Source organism: Budorcas taxicolor, chromosome 16, assembly GCF_023091745.1.
Source record: "Budorcas taxicolor isolate Tak-1 chromosome 16, Takin1.1, whole genome shotgun sequence".
NCBI lineage: Eukaryota > Metazoa > Chordata > Mammalia > Artiodactyla > Bovidae > Budorcas > Budorcas taxicolor.
This window is the reverse complement of record NC_068925.1, coordinates 22,182,982-22,204,510: the sequence shown is the minus strand read 5'-3', so window position 1 is coordinate 22,204,510 and position 21,529 is coordinate 22,182,982. Positions and strand designations below refer to the sequence as shown.

The 21,529-nt window shown below is 38.7% G+C and overlaps 1 protein-coding gene across 1 annotated transcript in view; it reads right to left on the bottom strand.

The window, feature by feature from the left end:
- Window positions 1-21,529, bottom strand: part of SPATA17 (spermatogenesis associated 17) — a 235,063-nt gene that overhangs the window by 148,211 nt on the left and 65,323 nt on the right. Inside the window, exon 5 of the mRNA XM_052654228.1 lies at window positions 15,013-15,116. Within this exon, the coding sequence (XP_052510188.1) occupies window positions 15,013-15,116 (104 nt within the window). The remainder of the gene's footprint in view (window positions 1-15,012; window positions 15,117-21,529) is intronic.

Sequence of the window (21,529 nt, the reverse complement as noted above, 5' to 3'; positions counted from 1 at the left end):
TAGTCCAACTCTCACATCCATACATGACTACTGGAAAAACCAAAGCATTGACTAGACGGACCTTGGTTGGCAAAGTAATGTCTCTGCTTTTTAATATGCTGTCTAGGTTGGTCATAACTTTTCTTCCAAAGAACAAGCATCTTTTAATTTCATGGCTGCAGTCACCATCTGCAGTGATTTTGGAGCCCCCCAAAATAAAGTCTGCCACTATTTCCATTGTTTCCCCTTCTATTTGCCATGAAGTGATGAGACCAGATACCATGATCTTAGTTTTCTGAATGTTGAGTTTTAAGCCAGCTTTTTCACTCTCGTCTTTTACTTTCCTCAAGAGGCTTTTTAGTTCCTCTTCACTTTCTGCCATAAGGGTGGCATCGTCTGCATATCTGAGGCTATTGATATTTCTCCCGGCAATCTTGATTCCAGCTTGTGCTTCATCCAGTCCAGCATTTTTCATGATGTACTCTGCATATAAGTTAAATAAGCAGCCTTGACGTACTCCTTTTCCTATTTGGAACCAGTCTGTTGTTGTTCCATGTCCAGTTCTAATTGTTACTTCTTGACCTGCATACAGATTTCTCAGGAGGCAAGTCAGGTGGTCTGGTATTCCTATCTCTCAAAGAATTTTCCAGTTTGTTGTGATCCACACAAAGGCTTTGGCATAGTCAATAGAGCAGAAGTAGATGTTTTTCTGGAAATCTCTTGCTTTTTCGATGACATCACAGAAAACTCCACAGTTGAGTGGGCTGCTGCCTCATCCTCTCCAATGAAGTATGAATCTCATTATTAATGCAGGAGGGTGCCTCTTCCAGAAACATTCCTTTTTACAATACCCTTCTTTAAGCCTAGAGATGGCAACTTCTCTCAATATTTACTATTTTTGTTGTCTTTAGAGTGCTCTTTTACCCTGTTAATGTTACTCACCTTTTATCAGTTATTACATCTTAATGTTAAAAGTATCCACTTACAATACACCCAGCACTCAACAATGGAGGAGGAAAGGAATAAACCAAACAGAAACTCCCCATTAGGAAAAAAGGGGGAAAGATGGCAGTTACTGAAAGTGAAAGTGAAGTCACTCAGTCGTGTCTGACTCTTTGCAACCCATGGACACCAGGCTCCTCCGTCCATGAGATTTTCTAGGCAAGGGTACTGGAGTGGGTTGCCATTTCCTTCTCCAGGGAATCTTCCTGACCCAGAGATCAAACCCAGGTCTCCCACATTGTAGACAGACGCTTCACCCTCTGAGCCACTGTTACTGACCCATAGCAAATATCAAATATGCTACACAGTTTCGGTTTGAGGGGAGGATTCTTGAGGAGACAAACAGTGTTCCTGGTCCAGCATTTTCTATGACCACAAATGAGATGGGCTTTGGACAGGATGACCATTCTATGCAAGTTCAGGCCTTATGATTGCCTGAGGATAGCTATGCTGCAGCTGGCCAGGCTGAGATTTTTCTAGAAACAAATACTCTTAACAACAGAGTAGGCTTTGGGTTTTTTGCTTCTGGTCATTTCCATGCACAAATAACTAAAACCAAGGATCTTATCTATATGTAGTTTTCAAGCCCAGGGACTTATAGTCTTAGATACTGGCTTCTATGGACACACAATCTTTCAGCAGCCAGCGTGTTAATTCATCCAAAGCAACAGATTTGGGCGGGAAGATGGCAGTTTGCTAATCTGCCAAATTTTTCTAACTTGGGTTTTATTCTTTAAAGATTTGGTTTGGCTGGTTGAGTCTGATCCTGGCAATTTTGACACACTAATACTTGGTGATTCTGTTTCCTTTTTTTTTTTTTTTTTTTTTCTATTTCTCTCTCATGGTGTCTTGTTTTTCATGGTACTTTCACTGTGCATAGCATTGCATTCAAAAAGTGGTTTGTAAGAATAATTTTAGGCCTAGAATTACGGGATCTTCTCTCCAAGAGGCTTTTCATGTGCTTCTGTCTTGGGTCACTATTAGTCCAGGACCTCCTAAGTTCAAATATAAGACTTGAGGTTTCTTGAATCACTCAGGTAAATGGCAATTTGACCTCAAATCTCTTATTAGGCTAATGTATTTCCATTGTTACTTACTTACTTTAAGGTTATGGCTTTGGGGGATTCCGGATGAAAGAATAGGAGGAAGTTAATCTGAATTCCTACACTGGCTGGCCCTGACTTAGAATTTGGTTTCCTCCTGGTCATGCAAGGCTACCCAAAGGAAGTTCTTTCAAATAGATTAGGTGCCTTTAAGGCAAAAGCATTTCTGAGTGGAGACTTAGATCTCATCTTCTCCTATTTTTGGCCAGTCAGTTATTTTCTCTGTTAATAGTTCTTTGATGCTTAGATGTCATCATGAAGATGGTTGGTCTGAATTATCAGCCATTATCAGACAAGATGATATCCTCAGTCTGATCTTCGCCTTGAGCTCGCATACTTGCTGAGCCTTAGATTTGTCTCCCACTCCAGTACTCTTGCCTGGAAAATCCCATGGACGGAGGAGCCTGGTGGGCTGCAGCCCATGGGGTTGCTAAGAGTTGGACACGACTGAGCGAGCTTCACTTTCACTTTTCACTTTCCTGCATTGGAGAAGGAAATGGCAACCCACTCCAGTGTTCTTGCCTGGAGAATCCCAGGGACAGGAGAGCCTGGTGGGCTGCCATCTATGGGGTCGCACAGAGTCGGACATGACTGAAGTGACTTAGCAGCAGATTTGTCTCCAGCCATGCCCCTAAACTTCATGTCGCACTCAGTCGAATATGACTCTTTTGCAGTCCCATAGACTGTAGCCTGCCAGGCTCCTCTGTCCATTGGATTCTCCAGGCAAACATACTGGAGTTGATTGCTAGCTCCTCCTCCAGAGGATCATCCTGACCAAGTGATCAAACATGTGTCTCCTGTGTCTCTCGCACTGGCAGGAGGGTTCTTTACCACTGAGCACTTGTGAAGCCCTTCAACTTCACAGCCACTGCCTATAAACACTTCAGTTTGAGATATGGAAGCAGCTGGATTTTTCAGTACCACAAAGTTCCAAATGATAAAACTCTCATTAAATATACACTGTGTACAAAGAGCACTTCCCTTAGGAAAGCAGTATTACCTTCTATCTCCGCTTACAGGTTGCCTGCGACTACAAGTCCAAGTTCACCTTTTCTTTTTTTTTTGCTTTTCATATGAATTTGCTGAAAGAGGCTAAAAGGACGCAGCAGACACAAATATTCTGAAATGCACCTATCTCAGCTAATGTCAAAGACTCGATTATTAATAATCTATAGCAGGGGTCCCCAATCCCCAGGCCATGGAATGGTACAGGTCCATGGCCTGTTAGCAACGAGGCTGCACAGCAGGGGGTGAGCAGCAGGCAAGTGAGAGAAGCTGCATCTGTGTTTACAGTTGCTTCTCATCACTTCCATTACTGCCTGAGCTCTGCCTTCTGTCAGATCAGTGGCAGCATTAGATTCTCATAGAAGCACGACTGTGAGCTGTACATGGGAGGGATCTAGGTGGCGCGTTCCTTGTGAGAATCTAATGCCTGATGATCTGAGGTGGAGCTAAGGTGGTGATGCTGGCACTGGGGGGCGGTTGCCCCTGTCTCCCATTATCCCCAGATGGGACTGTCTAGTTGCAAGAAAACAAGCTCAGGGCTCCCACTGATTCTGCATTATGGTAAGTTGTGTAATTATTTCATTATATGTCACAATGTAATAATAATAATAGAAGTAGCGTGCATAATAAATGTAATGCACTTGAATCATCCCCAAACCATCCTCACCTACCTGGTCCATGGAAAAACTGTCTTCAACGAAACCAGTCCCTGGTGCCAAAAAAGGTTGGGGACCACTGATCTATCACACACAGTTGATTAGATGGGTTCTGGAAAAATACTTTACACTACATAATAATGGTTTCTAATCTTACACTCAATTACCTCCAATAGTCAAATTCCCATTTTAACTGGTTACTTTTAGCACTTCACTTCATTGGTCATGACCAAGTCACATGGTAACTCCACTGCAAGGAAGTCTAAGAAAGTGAGTTTTTAGTCTTTTAGTCTCAAGAGGAGAGAAGGTGGTTTATAAGAAGTTTGGAATACATTTTAAGTGAGCCTAGTTCTGCTATATGGCACAGTTGAAATATAACTGATATAACTTGTAATAATTCAAAAGAACAAAGAGGCAATATGTTTTGACTAGGGATTTGGGGACTGACATGTACACACTGCTATATTTAAAACAGATAACCAACAAGGACTTACTATATAGCACAGGGAACTCTGTTCAATACTCTGTAATAACCTAAATAAGAAAAGAATTTGAAAAATAACAGACTCATGTATGCTGCTGCTGCTGCTAAGTTGCTTCAGTCATGTCCGACTCTGTGCGACCCCATAGATGGCAGACTCATGTATGTGTGTGTGTGTATATATATGTATATATATGTATCTCAGAATCACTTTACTTTATACCTGAAACTAACACAACACTGTTCATCAGTTCTACACCAATAAAATTTTAAAATATTTTTTAAAAGAGTTAAAAAAAAAAGAATGAGTTCAAATTTCCAGATCCACACTACTTAGGCATATGAACTTATCCAACCTACTAAAACCCTGGGTTTTAGTGTTTCACCTTTAAAATAGAGTAGTTCAGTTTAGTCACTCAGTCATGTCTGACTTTGTGACCCCACGGACTGCAGCACGCCAGGCTTCCCTGTCCATCACCAACTCCCGGAGTTTACTCAAACTCATGTCCAATGAGTTGGTGATGTCACCCAACCATTTCAGCTTCTTATTTAATTATGACTTTTCTGATTACTGCATACGAGTTCAGTTCAGTTCAGTCACTCAGTCATGTCCAACTCATTGCAACCCCATGAACTGCAGCACGCCAGGCCTCCCTGTATATAAAAAACTCCCAGAGTCTACCCAAACCCATGTCCATTGAGTCAGTGATGCCATCCAACCATTTCATCCTCTGTCATCCCCTTCTCCTCCTGCCCTCAATCTTTCCCAGCATCAGGGTCTTTTCAAATGAGCCAGCTCTTCACGTCAGGTGGCCAAAGTATTAGAGTTTCAGCTTCAACATCAGTCCCTCCAATGAACACTCATAACTGATCTCCTTTAGAATGGACTGGTTGGATCTCTTTGTAGTCCAAGGGACTCTCAAGAGTCTCCTCCACACCACAGTTCAAAAGCATCAATTCTTTGGTGCTCAGCTTTCTTTATAGTTCAACTCTCACATCCATACATGATCATTGGAAAACCCATAACCTTGACTAGACAGACCTTTGTTGGCAAAGTAATGTCTCTGCTTTTTAATATGCTGTCTAGGTTGGTCATAACTTTCCTTCCAAGGAGTAAAGGAAAACTGAAGTCGCTCAGTCATGTCCAACTTTTAGCGACCCCCTGAACTGCACCCTACCAGGCTCCTCTGTCCATGGGATTTTCCAGGCAAGAGTATTGGAGTGGGTCGCCAGTTCCTTACTCCAAGGAGTAAGTGTCTTAATTTCATGGCTGAGATTCTCCAGGGAAGAACACTGGAGTGGGTTGCCATTTCCTTCTCCAATGCATGAATGTGAAAAGTGAAAGTGAAGGCACTCAGTCGTATCCGACTCTTCATGACCCCATGGACTGCAGCCCACCAGGTTCTTCTGCCCATGGGATTTTCCAGGCAAGAGTACTGGAATGGGGTGCCATTGCCTTCTCCAGTGTGTGAGATGAGTGCAATTGTGCGGTAGTTTGAGCATTCTTTGGCATTGCCTTTCTTTGGGATTAGAATGAAAACTGACCTTTTTCAGTCAATCTTATTGTTATTTACTAAATACACATAAATATGATTCTTGCCTGGAGAATCCCAGGGACGGGGGAGCCTGGTAGGCTGCCGTCTATGGGGTCACACAGAGTCGGACACAACTTAAGCGACTTAGCAGCAGCAGCAGCAGCAGCATGATATATCAACAGCCAGAAATTTTTGATGAATCTTATAAAGTATTTCTTTCATTTATGTTTGCAACATTTAAGCAGCTACTCAGTTATAATGACTTTTGTCTATACTGTACATGTCTTTAAAGAGGAAGTTATTATTATCAAGCATGTATGGACTATTGATAGACAGACTCCAGATTCTTAGTGTGTTCATTAGTATTTTCCCCACTTAATATTAATTCTGACTTTCTAATAAAGTTGATGAAAGTTCTGGAGAATCCATATGTGACAGCAAAAGGGGGGCAAATACCAACACTACCTTAACTGATATTTTCACTTTAGGAGTTCTGGCTTTGATTCTGGGGGCCTACACTTGTTATTGGTCTGAAAGGACAGGCTGATTTTCTTCATGTTTGTATTTCTCTGTTAATTAAAGCACAATTGAAAATGTGCTGCCAGACTAGTTTTAAAAAGCCTTCAACTTCAGAGTAGTAGAAATCTAGTACTGTGCTTCCCTGATGCAGAATGTTAAGCAATCTCAATGCTCTTCAGTTTTGTCATTAGCATAATGCATTTGTAGACTCTGTATGATTTCCTGCCAGAGTCAGATCACTTAAAGACAATCAGGGTGGCCATACTGGGGTTTACAGATAACCATTGTAAGGATGAGAAACTATGTTCAAATCTTCTGAATTCAGTTGCCTAAACACTAGATGCACATTTATAAAAATCACTCAAGGTTTTGTTTTTTGGCTTTATCCTTGAAAACAAATTCAAATCAGCAGATTACATGGATAATATCTAACACAAATATTGATATAAATATTATGAAACAGCAAACTGTTAATTCTGGATTCCCACTGTCATCAGTGGGAACAAACCCTGACAGTTTAACAGAAAATATAAAGAGAGAGAGGAACTGTCAATTTTAAGATCTAAGAGAATTTCTTAGAGTTCAACAGGAAGTTGTTCACACAAAAAGAATAGCAAAGGACCAAGGACAGAAAGTCAGAGTGTAATAAACTCAGTTAAGCATGTGGCTGTATGGATTCCAGATTAACCAAGGGGACCGAGAAAACAGGCCAGTTAATGCCAGTTTGGAAGAGCAGCCTAGGAACCTTGGAAGCACTGGAGGGTGTTCTCATCAACGTCTTGTTTCGTCAGCCCCACCCAGATCAGAAAAAGCTGATAGGCTTTTAATAGCCTTAGAAAGAAAGTGAAGTCGCTCAGTCATCTCCGACTCTTCGTGACCCCATGGACTGTAGCCCACCAGGCTTCTCCATCCATGGAATTTTCCAGGCATGAGTACTGGAGTGGGTTGCCATTTCCTTCTCCAGGGGATCTTCCCGACCCAGGGATTAAACCCGGGTCTCCTGGGTTGCAGGCAGACACTTTACCATCTGAGCCTACAGGGAATCTCCCACCCAATCTGGCATTTTGGTAAGTGTATCAATGAATATAGGCCACAATTGAGCGACTGAACTGACTGACTGATCAATGAATATAAGAATCTTAAATATAATATTAAAATTGGAATAATGGTCATATTAATGATAAATACATTAGTCATTCTTCTTCAATACTAGTGATTTGTGGGGGTGTTGCCACTCTGAGACAACCTTTCCTAGCTCTGGGAATACAAAACAACCTTTATGCTTCAGGAATATACAAGTTATTTCAAAAGTATCTTTTAGTATTACAAATTTTTTTAAAATTTCATGATAGTTAGGTTAGAGCACTATTAACTTTTAGATAAATTAAGGATTTAAAATACATAACTATAATGTAATGTGTATATACAAAATCTTTTTTTACACCTATTATTATATCTGTCTTAGTCATGGTAAATGATACTTTAATACAATATACTTTCCTATGAACTCCTTACGCTCTAGATTAGCCTTATTTAAATTCCCCTAGCATTTTTATGGAATTAAAAGTGCTTTGAGTTTTGTGGCAAATATATAGATTTATTTCCTTCTAAACATATTTATTATCATATGAAGCAAATGATCTCAGATTTAAAAGGAGATTGGGAATCTTCTAGCTTGTCATCAAATGCAGAGATTTTTTTCTACACAAATGTGCACCTGGCACTTAAGATGAATCCTTCTGTTGGAATATTTTGTATCTCACAAGTCAGTAAGTCAGTCTATTATTGAGTAGTATCTAATTATTGGAAATATCTTTTTCATGTTGAATGCAAATCTACTCATTTTTATATAATTTTTATTTATTTATTTATGGCTGCACTGGGTCTTCATTGTTGCACACAGGCTTTCTACCCATTTTTTTCTTAAATTTTTCCTTTTTGATAAATGTAGTACATGACGGTTCTTTAAAATTTGTAGGCTGACATTATGCCTTCCTTTAGATATAATGTTTTCCAGTCTCAGAACTCCAACTCTTGATGATTTCTAAATCCCTTAAATTCCTGGTTGCTTTCTGTTGGATGCAGATTTTTGGGTCAACATTCAACATACATAGCAGCATCCAGAATTAAACACTATGCATCAAACATAGTATAACTGAGAAAATTTTCTAAGATTTGTCTATAATTTTATTCATTTTGTGTATATTCAAATAGTATAATATACTGAAAAGAACACCATTTATGAGGCCATAATAGAATCCCATCTCAGTTCTGCTATGATCTAGCAACTGAAACTTGAGGTACACAGACACAATGGTCACACGCTTTTGTGTGTGTTTTTAACATGTATGTGCAGAGAATGGTGGCATCCTGGTTTCAATCACTTAGGTCAGGGGTCCCCAGCTCCCAGGCCATGGACTAGTAATGGTGAAGCTACATCTGTTGCTTCCCATCACTTGCTCCCCATCTCTTGCATTACCACCTGAACTACTCTTCCCTCAACCCCTGTACCTCCATCCCTGGAAAAATTGTCTTCCAAGAAATTGGTCTCTCGTACCAGAAAGGCTGGAGACTGCTGTCCTAGGCAAGGGATCAAAAGTGTGCTCTCTGAAGAAATGAGAGAAAAGGCATAGGATTCAGAGTGGTCATTAGCAGGTGTGAAGTAAAGGCCATTCTTCTACAGTTCACTCAAATGCAGCTATAGCTTTGTCTCCCTTGATAGAGTATCAGAAATTTCTTCTTTGGGGAAAGTAACTAGCCTAAAAGAAAGACCTCTACACACTGGCATTTGGGCATCACCCCCAATCCCACACCACATTGAAATGGGACAGCTTTCTTGTAAAAGCAACTGAAGCCTGCCAGTCAATAAGATCTGTACATGTATGTCCATAAACTGGCACTCCAGTTTCCCATGAGCATGTGTAAACTAATAGGGGAAGATTGCCAATTGCATAAAGAAAGGCTCCAACATAGAAGAGAAGATGAAAATAACCAGTTAAAAGAACAACACCCTGGAGAAAATCAATAACACAGAGACTGCATAAAAGTGAACCTCTGAACTTGAATTATTCTCTGTGCTGATTATTTTTCACTGCCACACCTCCAATGCATTCTACATATTTCTGTGCCCTGCCCTGGGACCAAGTCCTGCAAACTGTATCACTTTGGCAGGTTTCCAGATGGGTTAAGTTGTTTGTTTGTTTGTTTCTGGGGTTTTCTTTGGCTGTACCATGCGGCATGTGGAACTTCCCCACCCAAGGACTGAACCCTCACCCTCTGAACTGGAAGCATGGAGTCTTAACCAGTGAACAACCAAGGAAGTCCTTCCAGATGGGTTTAGTCTGACAAAACACTAGTGTTCAGGAGGAAGAAGTTAGTGGTATTTCTTCCTCATTTCCCTCTCTCTCAGTGAGGAGAGGCAAGAGCTGAATTCCTGGCAATAACTGAATTTCTCTGCAAGTAATAAAAAGGTCATGGCCAGGGGTAGGAGCTATAAACTTCTCTTTGGCTCTCACTATAACCATTAAAGCTACTTCTTCCTTTAATTCTTCCACCCTGGCAGTAGCAAAGTCTCACTGCGGGCGTACTCTGGAGCCTAAAACTTTTCTGAGCCTTCACCCTGTTCATATCTCTGCAAGTTCCCTCTTTTTCTTCTTCTTTTTTTTTTTTTTTAGCAGTTTGAGAGATTTAATCTTGCTTTTTGGTTTATTGGGGTATAGTTGCTTTACAATATTGTGTTAGTTTCTGCTGTACAATGAAGTGAATGAGCTATATTTTTAACACTATGTGAGGAATAAATCCTGAGGTGAATTTTGCCTCCTGCCAAGACTCAATGTGCCCCAGTATTTTAGAGAAATATGAGATATTTTATTAATAAAATAAGAACTGAGAAATAAGAGATATTTTATTACTTAAAACAGAATGCTACAAAAAAGAAATGATCATACTAGTAGAAATATTTCATGAAAGTTAAAAAACTATGGCTAAAATATTCATCAAAATTTCATTAGAAGGGTAGGAAGGAAATCTCTCATAAAAATAGAATGGGAGAGGTAGAGGCCCAGGGTGAAGGAGGGGACAGAGAAGTTTAAGAGACTCAACGCGTAACTCTTGTAGGTTCAACATCCAGGCAATAAGAACCACATGAAGACAGAGTAAAAGAAAACAGAAACAAGGAAATGAACACAGAAAAAAGTTAAGAAAATCAACATGCTGAAAAACTAATTTCTTTTGATGTATCACAAATTTATATTTAAAACAGACCTATTGCTATGCACTATTAGCAACCAACAAGTACACTGAAGCATTAAAGTTGGGAGAATATATTATTTTTAGCTTGAATTTCAAAAAAAGTCAGTTTCTGTACTTGAAGTTAATAATGTTTTATTAATGCTACCAATCTGTAACTCTGTTGCTAATTTTTAATTTCATTATGTAATTTTCTTATTCATAACCTGGGGCAATTTTTGCATATACAGCTAGATATTATAAAGAAACATGTCTACCAAATGCAAATTTAGCCTTAAATTAATCAATTCCATTTATCTTTGTGATAGGTCCACCTTGGTTATAAAAGTATGTTCTTGTATATGTACAAATATATATATATTTTTTACTATTAACTATAAAATAGTTAAACTATTTCTACTAATGAAAGAGCAGATGAAGTTAAGTCCAGTGTTGTCTGGTCTTGAATTGTGTAACACAATTCAAATGGAAAACATATTTTGATATAGACTATATTTTACCAATTTATTTTCTGTAAATGATTTTACCTTGCCCCAAAACAGAGGAATGCATTTGAAATCCAGAAACTACACATTTTAATGCTTGCTGGTATAAGTAATTGGGCTATATCATAATTGCTTTGATGCAATAGCAAAGTCTAAAATATAATCTTGAAAACACATCACATAAAAATATTGCCCTAAGTAAATGTAAAGTAACTTTTGTCCTAGGCAAATGCTGAAAATCAGTATGCTGACTGAACAAATACCACATGCAAGTCACTGTATACGGAAAGTATCCTCTGAAGTGGTTTCCTACAGTCCCCATTCCGGAATTCATCCTTTGTGCAGTCCTCCTCCTTGAGTGGGATGAACCTAGTCTCTTGGTTTAAATGAACAGGAACACAGCATAAGTGATGAGATGTCCCTTCTGACATTAGGTTATCAAAAGAGCATGGCTCTCATCTTGGCTATTTCTCCTGTTCTCTTATTCACTTGCTCTGAGGGAAGCCAATTTCCAAGTTATAAGCTGTCCTATGGAGAGAGAAGTCCACAGAGCAAGAAACAGGGATGCCAGTGGCCAGCAGGCAGAGGAATTGAGGTCCATGTGAGTGAACTTGGAAGTGGATCATTCCCCAGTTGAACCTCCATATGAGACCCCAGCTCTGGCTGGGAATAAGAGGGTAACCTCATGAGAGCTGAGGCCTAGAGTAAAGTCCCTCTCAGATTCCTGCTGGACAAAATGATGAGGTCATGAATGTGTACTGTTTTAAGTTGCTTCGGGTGGAATTTGTTGTGAAGGAAAAGGGTAAAGTTCTGATTCCAATGATTTTCTATGAAAAATAGAATAAAGTTACAATCCTCCCCCAAATGTTGCATATTCTCCTGTGAAAAAGAAGAAAACTTTCTCTCAGCAAAATTAATATCCTGATTGGTGATCTTAAAACTTACCAGACTATTTAAATGTATTATGAACAATGCAATTGAACGTGCATGCCAAAACACAGTTATAATCATGCCACTGCTCTTCTTAAAAAGGAAGTCCACTCCAATCTTACATGTGGCCTAAAATGCCCTAGTGTGGTATGGTCCCTTCTATATTTATCCCTACCCAATTCTTCCATTATGCCTCATGAACTAACCTCAGTCAAATGTCATGTATTAATATCATAACTTCTACACAAACTTCAGGGCTTAGGTTCATGGCCTCTGAGAAGCAACCTGAATCCCCAGCTTCCATTCCACTGGTGCAGTGACCTACACCAAACACTTCTGCCAAGGGTGTTCCTCTGTTCTACACAATGCCACATTTGTACTGCATTTATAAAATTATTGATGTAACAGAAAGGAAAAATACTGTGATTTACAATAAAAAGTTAACTATATATTTTCATCTTTGAGATAGAGTAAGATTATCTCTACTCACTTCTCTCTTAAACTTCTATAAAATAAAAAAGGCAATAAGAAATACAAAATACAATTTTATCATCAACAAAATCAGCAAGCACTTGTAATAATACATATATATGAAGAAGTGCCACCAAGAAGAGTGAAAATTCATCTAGGATTGGAAATATTATAGAGATAAGATACTTAAAGATGCAGACATCAGACAGATGGGCCAGGTGCAAAATTCTTAAGACTAGGTGGCATATCCTGATGAGAAAAATAGCACTGCCCACCTTACCCAAGAGAACAAGACTGTGGAGCAAAGTGTGGCTATGGCTAATTCCATGAACTAGACCAGAGACAAGCAGAGGACGTAGGACTAAGTGATGAGAGGCACAGAAATGCCATCTATGCCACAGATCCCGAAGAAAGGAGAGTCTACAAGCAATCAGCAGTCTTATAACTCCCAATCACTGTCAACTTAAAATGAACAAAAAAGCTAAGCCAGTTTACATACACAGAGATACATATCACGTAGGGCTGTACTGTGAGCCACAGGGACCTCTCACCCTTCCTAGACCACGGCCTTGGCCCTTCCCCTACACTACCTTTTTACAATACCCATTTCCAGATAAAAATAACAATGATGACAGCAACAACAAAGAAGCTATAAATATTCTATCAAGAAATACAAGAACAAAGAGGGGGTAGATGATTAGGAAACTAATCACTGATGGAAAATATACACCTAAAAACATGCGGCCTCTGAGGTAGAAACGGTGAGGGACAAAGATGGTGGGGGACAAAGAGGTCTGGGGTGCCACAGTCCATGGAGTCACAAAGAGTCAGACACGACTTGGTAACTGAACAACAATAACTAAGGCAGAAATAAAATAAGTCAGTATTATGATACAGACTATGAGGCTAAACTAAATTGCCATCATGGATGCACCAGACTCTCTAGTGACTAGAGACATTCTCTGTAAAATGAGGAACAAAACCAGGATAAATTGAAACACCTACTGAACAGAAGAAACAGGCCTTTCTAAAATCACCTTCCACATATTTGTCTCTTTGAGGATCTTCTCCCATTCAGGGATAGGACTTGTGTGAAGCAAACAAGACTTGCTTCAAAAATACAACATTTAAGGATACATTTACAGGGTTGAGAAAGTGCAAGGTTGGCACCTCATGACCTTGACAGTAAATGCCTCCTTAATCCTGGTGCCTTAAGATTGAGGCAAGATCCCCTTGCCTCATTCAGGCCCAGTCCTGCTCAAATTCTCCCTCTTGCATTTTCCACTAGCTCTTTCCTCCTGACAAGCTCAAGTATGCCATTTACAGATAGCCAGCTCATCTCTAGAATCTGGACTTCTTAGATAGAAATTAAGGGGCTTCCCTGGTGGCTCAGGCAGTCAAGAATCCACCTGCAATGCAGGAGACCTGGATTCAATTCCTGCATCGGAAAGATACCTGGAGAAGGGAATGGCAACCCACTCCAGTATTCTTGCCTAGAGAATTCCACAGACAGAGGAGCCTGGCAGGCTACAGTCAATGGGGTCACAAAGAGTTGGACATGACTGAGTGACTCACACACACAGGAAGAAATTAAATATCAGCCCCTGTGGCCCACATGTTTCCAACTTCTCTCATTAACTAAACCCTATTCCAACCTTCCCAAATCTTTATTGCTGCTTCCAAAGATATCAATTTTACAAATTCCCCATACTTAATCTCCAAAGACCAGACCCTTTTATACCCACATATATGGAAGAAAGTTAAAATTTGGGAAGAGAGTTTCCAGATTTTTCTTATGATATATATGATTGTAAGGTATCAGACAACATCTTTGTCTTAACAACTTAATATTGACCGTTTTCTCTAGTTTAAAAAATATTAAGAGTAAAATGAGATAATGTATGTGAAAACTGAAAGTAAAACTATTACATAAATGCCAACTATGATTCATCACTATTTCCTTTTTACCTAAATCTATTATAAACGTATGTCACTTCTAAGTTACTAGAATGGGGCAATATTATAAGAAGAAAAGACTGGCTATTTTTGAAGAAATGTGAAAACTTACTACACAGAACTTTGGTAAAGATGATTGAACAGTGTTACAATAACTTAAAACCTATAGAAGACATCGTCCTAAGGCCTAAATTCAGGTGTTTTCTATGTGCTTAAAGAAATGAAAACTGACAGTAAAGCAGTCCATTTTAATGTGTTCCGTAATATTTTCTTCTTTGAGAGGCAAGTTCTTGACACTGAACATGTTTTGAGGATTGTCGTACATAAGGCTTCATCTATGTAATTATTTACGGATAAATCCATTTCAAAAGGAGGTAATTTTACTAAGCTATTTGCATAGTACAAGACAGGCCTGCTATACACATAGACATGTAATTTACAGTCAAAAGTACAAGATATTTAAAAATACAACAGCCATAAATGGATAAGATAAAAAGAACAAAATCTCTATCTCATCAATAAATTTGTGCCTAAAATATCACTTAGCTTTAAAGAAACTATTCCTAAGTCTGATAATGATCCACACCCACAGAGTAACCTTTCTAAAACTGTCACTAATGGACTGGTGATCATTCTACTCACCTAATCGCATCATTGGTCTCAGAAACAGCTTTCAGGTACTCCTTCAAATAATAATAATTAAAGCAGTATTTCCGGATCTTATACCCCCGCCATCGCCTCTGAATCTATTGGTGTAAATAAAAAGATAAAATATGTCAGTGAACATTTTTAGAAAAAAAAAAATTAATAGTTCTTCAAAATCAGGTTAATGATGGATGATGATTAAATCTTATCAAATAAATTCTTAGGCTTTTCTACTATTGTAAAGAATCCACCTGCAGTGCGGGAGACCTGGGTTCAATCCCTGGGTTGAGAAGATACTGTGGATGAATGCACGACAACCCACTCCAGTATTCTTGGGCTTCCCTGGTGACTCAGACTGTAAAGAATCCACCTGCAGTGCGGGGAGACCTGGGTTCAATCCCTGGGTTGAGAAGATACCCTGGAGAAATGTATGACAACCCCCTCCAGTATTCTTGCCTGGAGAATCCCCATAGACAGAGGAGCCTGGCGAGCTGCAGTCCACGGAGTCACAGTCAGCCATGACGGAGAAGCACACACACAAATGTAACAGTTCGTTGTATAGTTGCTAGTTGTGTTTCTTTTTCGACCCCATGGACTGTAGCCCATCAGGCTCCTCTGTCCATGGGATTTCCAGGCAAGAATAATGGAATGGGTTGCCACTTCCTTTTTCAATAACAGTATATATAGTTGCAAATATAGGTTTATGCATATATTTATAATAAAATATTATAAAGACAAAAACATACTCAAGGTTACTATAATTTATTTTATAACATTTATAGTGGTTTTAAAAATACTGTGTGTGAAATTAAGTATTGAAAGATCAAAACTTTGCTTTACTGATTCCTACCACTTCCACTTCCTCACCAGATGGATTTTTTATTTTTTTAATAACCAACTGGCTGGAAGATTGTATTTTGTCTCATTGAAATCAATGTTTTTAATGGACTTTTAAAATACAGTTGTATCAAAATCTTTAAAGAAAATGTTTTCTTGTACCTTCATCTGCTGTTAAGTCGCTTTAGTCCTGTCCGACTCTGTGTGACCCCATGGACTGCAGCCTACCAGGCTCCTCCATCCATGGGATTTTCCAGGCAAGAGTACTGGAGTGGGTCACCATTGCCTTTTCCTGTACCTTCATCATCACATTTTAATTCTTCTTTAACTAAATCACTGCAGATGGTGACTGCAGCCATGAAATTAAAAGACACTTGCTCCTTGGAAGAAAAGCTATGACCAACCTAGATAGCATATTAAAAAGCAGAGACACTACTTTGCCAACAAAGATCCATCTAGTCAAAGCTATGGTTTTTCCAGTAGTCATGTATGGATGTGAGAGTTGGATTGTAGAGAAAGCTGAGCGCAGAAGAATTGATGCTTTTGAGCTGTGGTGTTGGAGAAGACTCTTGAGAGTCCCTTGGACTGCAAGGAGATCCAAACAGATCATCCTAAAGGAAATCACTCCTGAATATTCATTGGAAGGACTGATGCTGAAGCTGAAACTCCAATTCTTTGGCTACCTGATGCAAAGAACTGACTCACTGGAAAAGACCCGGATGCTGGGGATGACTGAAGGCAGGAGGAGAAGGGGACAACAGAGGTTGAGATGGTTAGATGGCATCACCAAATCAATGGACATGAGTTTGTGTAAACTCTGGGACTTGGCAATGGACAGGGAGGCCTGGTGTGCTGCAGTCCATGGGGTCACAAAGATTCGGACATGATTGAGTGACTGAACTGAACTAAACAATGACAATATTTAACATTTATTGAGTTATTATTATATGTGGGGCACTATTCTAAGGATTTTGCTTCTATTTATGCATTTAATCTTTAGACCATTCCTATGAGATAAATAGAGAAGGAAATGGCAACCCACTCCAGTATTCTTGCCTGGAGAATCCCATGGGCAGAGGAGCCTGGCAGGCTACAGTCCATGAGGTTGAAAAAGAGTCAGACATGACTGAGCGACTGAACAACAATGAGATAAGTACTCTCTTCACCTTATTTATAGATGAGAAACTGCTAAAAGGAAAATATTCAGTTTTCCCATAATTATACAGCTATTATAATTGTACAGTTTTCCCATAATTATACAGCTATTAGTGATGGATTTAAGAATCAAATTAGAACTTCAGGGGGCCTGTTCTCTAAACCATTGCAATACAGAACTGTGAACAAGGGGAACTGCAATTTTCAATGAACAAATATTTGTTTAAAGTATCTAGTTTTTTAGATAAGAGGAATGTTGGTAACTAAAGAACATACTTATTAAATGGGCTACTAAATGTCTTCAAAGCCCCAATAATCATAAGAAAAATCAATCACTTTAAGCTTTATGTTTGCTAATATAACTGCTATTAGAAAAACTCAAAACAAAACTTTAATATGTAGATCCTAATTTTGTGGAAAACCGAAAGTCTGTAGTACAAAATACCTCAACTTCTTTAAAGGAGTAGAAGAAGAAATAGAAAAAATTAGAAAAAAATGTTGACTTAGCCTTGCATAAAGACTCAACTTCATTCTTTAAAATTTTCAAGTAATTTGCATATATTTATAAATTATTCATACACTCCAATATTTTGGCCACCTGATACAAAGAGCCAACTAATTGGAAAAGACTCTGATGCTGGGAAAGATCGAGGACAGGAGGAGAAGGAGAAGGAGTGACAGAGGATGAGATTGTTGGATGGCATCACCGACTCCATGGACATGAGTTTAAGCAAACTTCCTGGTGGCTCAGATGGTTAAGCATCTGCCCACAATGCGGGAGACCTGGGTTCAACCCCTGGGTCTGGAAGATCCCCTGGAGAAGGAAATGGCAACCCACTCCAGTACTCATGCCTGGAAAATTCCATGGATGGAGCAGCCTGATGGGCTACAGTCCATGGGGTCACAAAGAGTCGGACATGACTGAGCGACTTCACTTTCTGGAAGATAATGAAGGACAGAGAAGCCTGGCACGCTGCACTCCATGGGGTCACAGAGTTGGACATGACTTAGTGACTTAATAACACACATGATGAATAATTTTATTTCGATATGAAGTCCTTCCAATGTTTTGCAGTTAGCTGGGCTAGGAACACACGTCTTCTTTAAACATCTCTTTTTTTTCCCATAGGAAAAAGTGACTTAGACTGAACTTTAGTCCACTGAGTTTTATCCAAAAAGCCTAAGGTTTTTAAGCTAAATATGTTGAGTTTAAAATCTTTATAACTTGAATGCTGAATCTATATGAATAAACAGGGAAAAAATGTCTTACTTGAATTGTGATCCCCTAATTTTCTGTTTTAAAATATGGCCAGTTAAAAGGTATTTTACAATATGAAATATTAAATGTGAAGACTTTGAAGAAATGTTTAGTCAACCACCTAGTAAAAGAATGACTAAAATAATTGAAGAGATGCTAAACCACTTATTGTTCATACTGTAAGAACAATTAAATAGAGAAATTAGTTCTGGAAAGTAAAACTAAGTAGAGTTACAAGCTAGCGTAACAATGCTAGCATAACAGTGCCTTTTAAAATATTTTTCAAATGATCTTATTTTAGAGCTTTATTCTCTAAATTAAGAAAAATTAATTTTCCTAGGGTTCTATTTTACCATCTGAGCCACCAGGGAAGCCCAGTTTAGAAACTATCTTCCTCTAATTTGACAAACATCATATTATGGCTGGCAAAGAAATGGGAGGGATTGATACAAAAAGCATTTCCCTAATGAAAAAGAATAATCTATTGGAATACACATACATATATAAATCATACATGCAAATAATGACTATTTTCCTGGCTTATTTAACTTAATCATTACAATATCATTCTGAGGTGGAGATTATCATTAGCTTTCTTTGATAGAAGAGGAAATTGATGCTTAGAGAGCTTAAATAAATGCCTGAGGTTATACATTAATAGCTGGTTGGATGGCTTCACATGAATCTCAGCTTACTTTTATTGCATATACAGTAATAATTATATTAAACACAGGAATACTTACAAACAAAAGCGCTGATAGACTATCCATCATCAGCAAAAGAAATGACTCAGGAAGCATGGAAAAATATTAGGATATCAAACAGTGTTAAGAGGTGGACTACCTACTACATAGAAACACCATTAAATTCTAAATAAGATTAGATGTGTCAGAAAACATAAAAGATGCATGCTGAAGTCCTGAGAAGGAAAGATGGTGGTTTATGTTTAGGTCGTGGCAGAGTAGTGGGGAGAAGCTGAAAGGGCTTCACTTGGAGAGAAGCTGAAAGGACAGAGTCTGCAGCTGGCTGAAAAATCTGTGCCCATAGCCAGAGAACTAAAGGAAGCCCCTGGGATGGACTCCTTCCCACTCCACAGGGAGCAACCCCCAGAAACAGCACCAGCCACATCCACAGAGTCCACAAATGCACTGTCAGAGAGTCTCGTAATGCCCGAAGTCCCTAGACATCCACCCAAAATCACGCTACAATTCCTTTCCAGATACCATGCTAACTGCCTTAATTTTCATGGTATCCTTGTGAATAGGGCACGATCTCCATGTTAAAAATAAAGAAACTGAGGTTAAGTAACGTGATCGAGGTCACAGCATAACCAGTAAAACAGTAAATGGCAGAACTGGGATACAAACTCTGCTCTCTTATTTTAGAGACCAGGCTCTTTCCACTAAAACATCTGATGAATGCACTGTATAAAGAGAAAGAGTGTGTACATGTCCTTTCATATAATATGCATTGTATTTTTTTTTTTTTACATTAGAGGAAGTCCAGTTTAACCAATATTTATTAAATGGACATGAGTTTGAGCAAACACCAGGAGATGGTAAAGAACACTGAAGCCTGGCATGCTGCAGTCCATGGGGTCAAAAAGAGTCAGACACGACTTACTGACTGAACAACAATTGATATAAGATATAATATAGCTGGGGTTCCACTATACTTCTTGCTATAGGAAGAAATATCATCTTAAAATTTGCCTAAATTTCCTGTTGCTATCCCAGTACTAGTGAATAGACTTGGAGAAGGCAATGGCACCCCACTCCAGTACTCTTGCCTGGAAAATCCCATGGATGGAGGAGCCTGGTAGGCTGCAGCCCATGGGGTTGCTAAGAGTCAGACACGACTGAGCGACTTCACTTTCACTTTTCACTTTCATGCATTGGAGAAGGAAATGGCAATCCACTCCAGTATTTTTGCCTAGAGAATCCCAGGGATGGGGGAGCCTGGTGGGCTGCCGTCTATGGGGTCGCACAGAGTCGGACACGACTGAAGCGACTTAGCAGTGAATAGATTTGATTTTTTAAAAAACAAAATATTTTCAAGAGGCAAGATGATTTTTGATAATGTTTTTCTTAATTTCAAGGTGAGTGGGTTACAGTTTCCCAAAAAAGGGCTAGTGTTCATGTCCTTCAAAGTAATTAGCAACTTTCAGAAGTGATAGGTATAAAACAATTATTGTCATTGATCAGCTCTGAATAGATAATTTTAAACAAAGTCACTGCATGCTCAGCAGATTACAGCTTGTTAACCGGCAAGTTCTAAATGACCTCTTAAGCTAGTCAAATCAATGATGCATATTCCTCATTAAGTAACATCAAAATGTAAGTGGTCTTATAAATAATGTTTATTTTAAGCACTAAAATAAATGGCAAAACCTTGATATATCAAAAGCCATCTGTTCATAGAAAATATTTTCCCTCCATTGGGTTTATTATTATTCCTCAAAATTCATAGTAATCTTAATGTTGTCAAAAGAGAGAAAAAACATTTTCACACCTAAAATTAAAATCAAAATATGAAAGACAAATTCACTGATGATAACCTGCCTAGGACTAAAGCTCTAGTTGTACATGAGAGCATTTAAACAGGACTCTCATTCATAACACTACTTTTACTTATTTGAATGTTGAACAGTCTGAAAAGACTATACAGTGAGAACAAAAAAGTGGGTTTACCAAATTTTGAAAGATGGGGTGTTTAAAACTAGTAATATCAAAGTTTTCATTCTCAATGTCACCATATTATCATGTCAATATGTAGAAAAATAGACATGTTTTTAAACTAGAAATACATATATTTTTAACTAGATGTTTTTAGCTATCTGGAGATTTTGGATAATTATTTCATATGCAGTTTCTTCTCTTTAATATTCTGTTTCCCTACTCTACTGGTCTTTGTACTTCTTTTCTCTACAAATTTCTTTAATCATTTCACAAAGACATTGATACCAGAAGTAGTAGGAGGGAGAAAGAAATAATTTTTTGCATGGGGATGGAACATTTAAATCTGCCTACCATCCAGCAAAAGCTAGGATTTATCTAGAGGATCCCTTCCCCTCATTCCTTAGGCCAACATTTTGGGATAGATTCTTCCATGTGAATAACACTGCGTCTTACTTGCTTTGTATTCTTAGAACCCAACATATAATATAGTAAGTAGGAGAACATCAGGGCTTCCCTGGTTGCTCAATAATACAAAAATTTCCTGCTAACGCAGGGGTCATGGCTTCCAACCCTAGTCCAGGAAGAT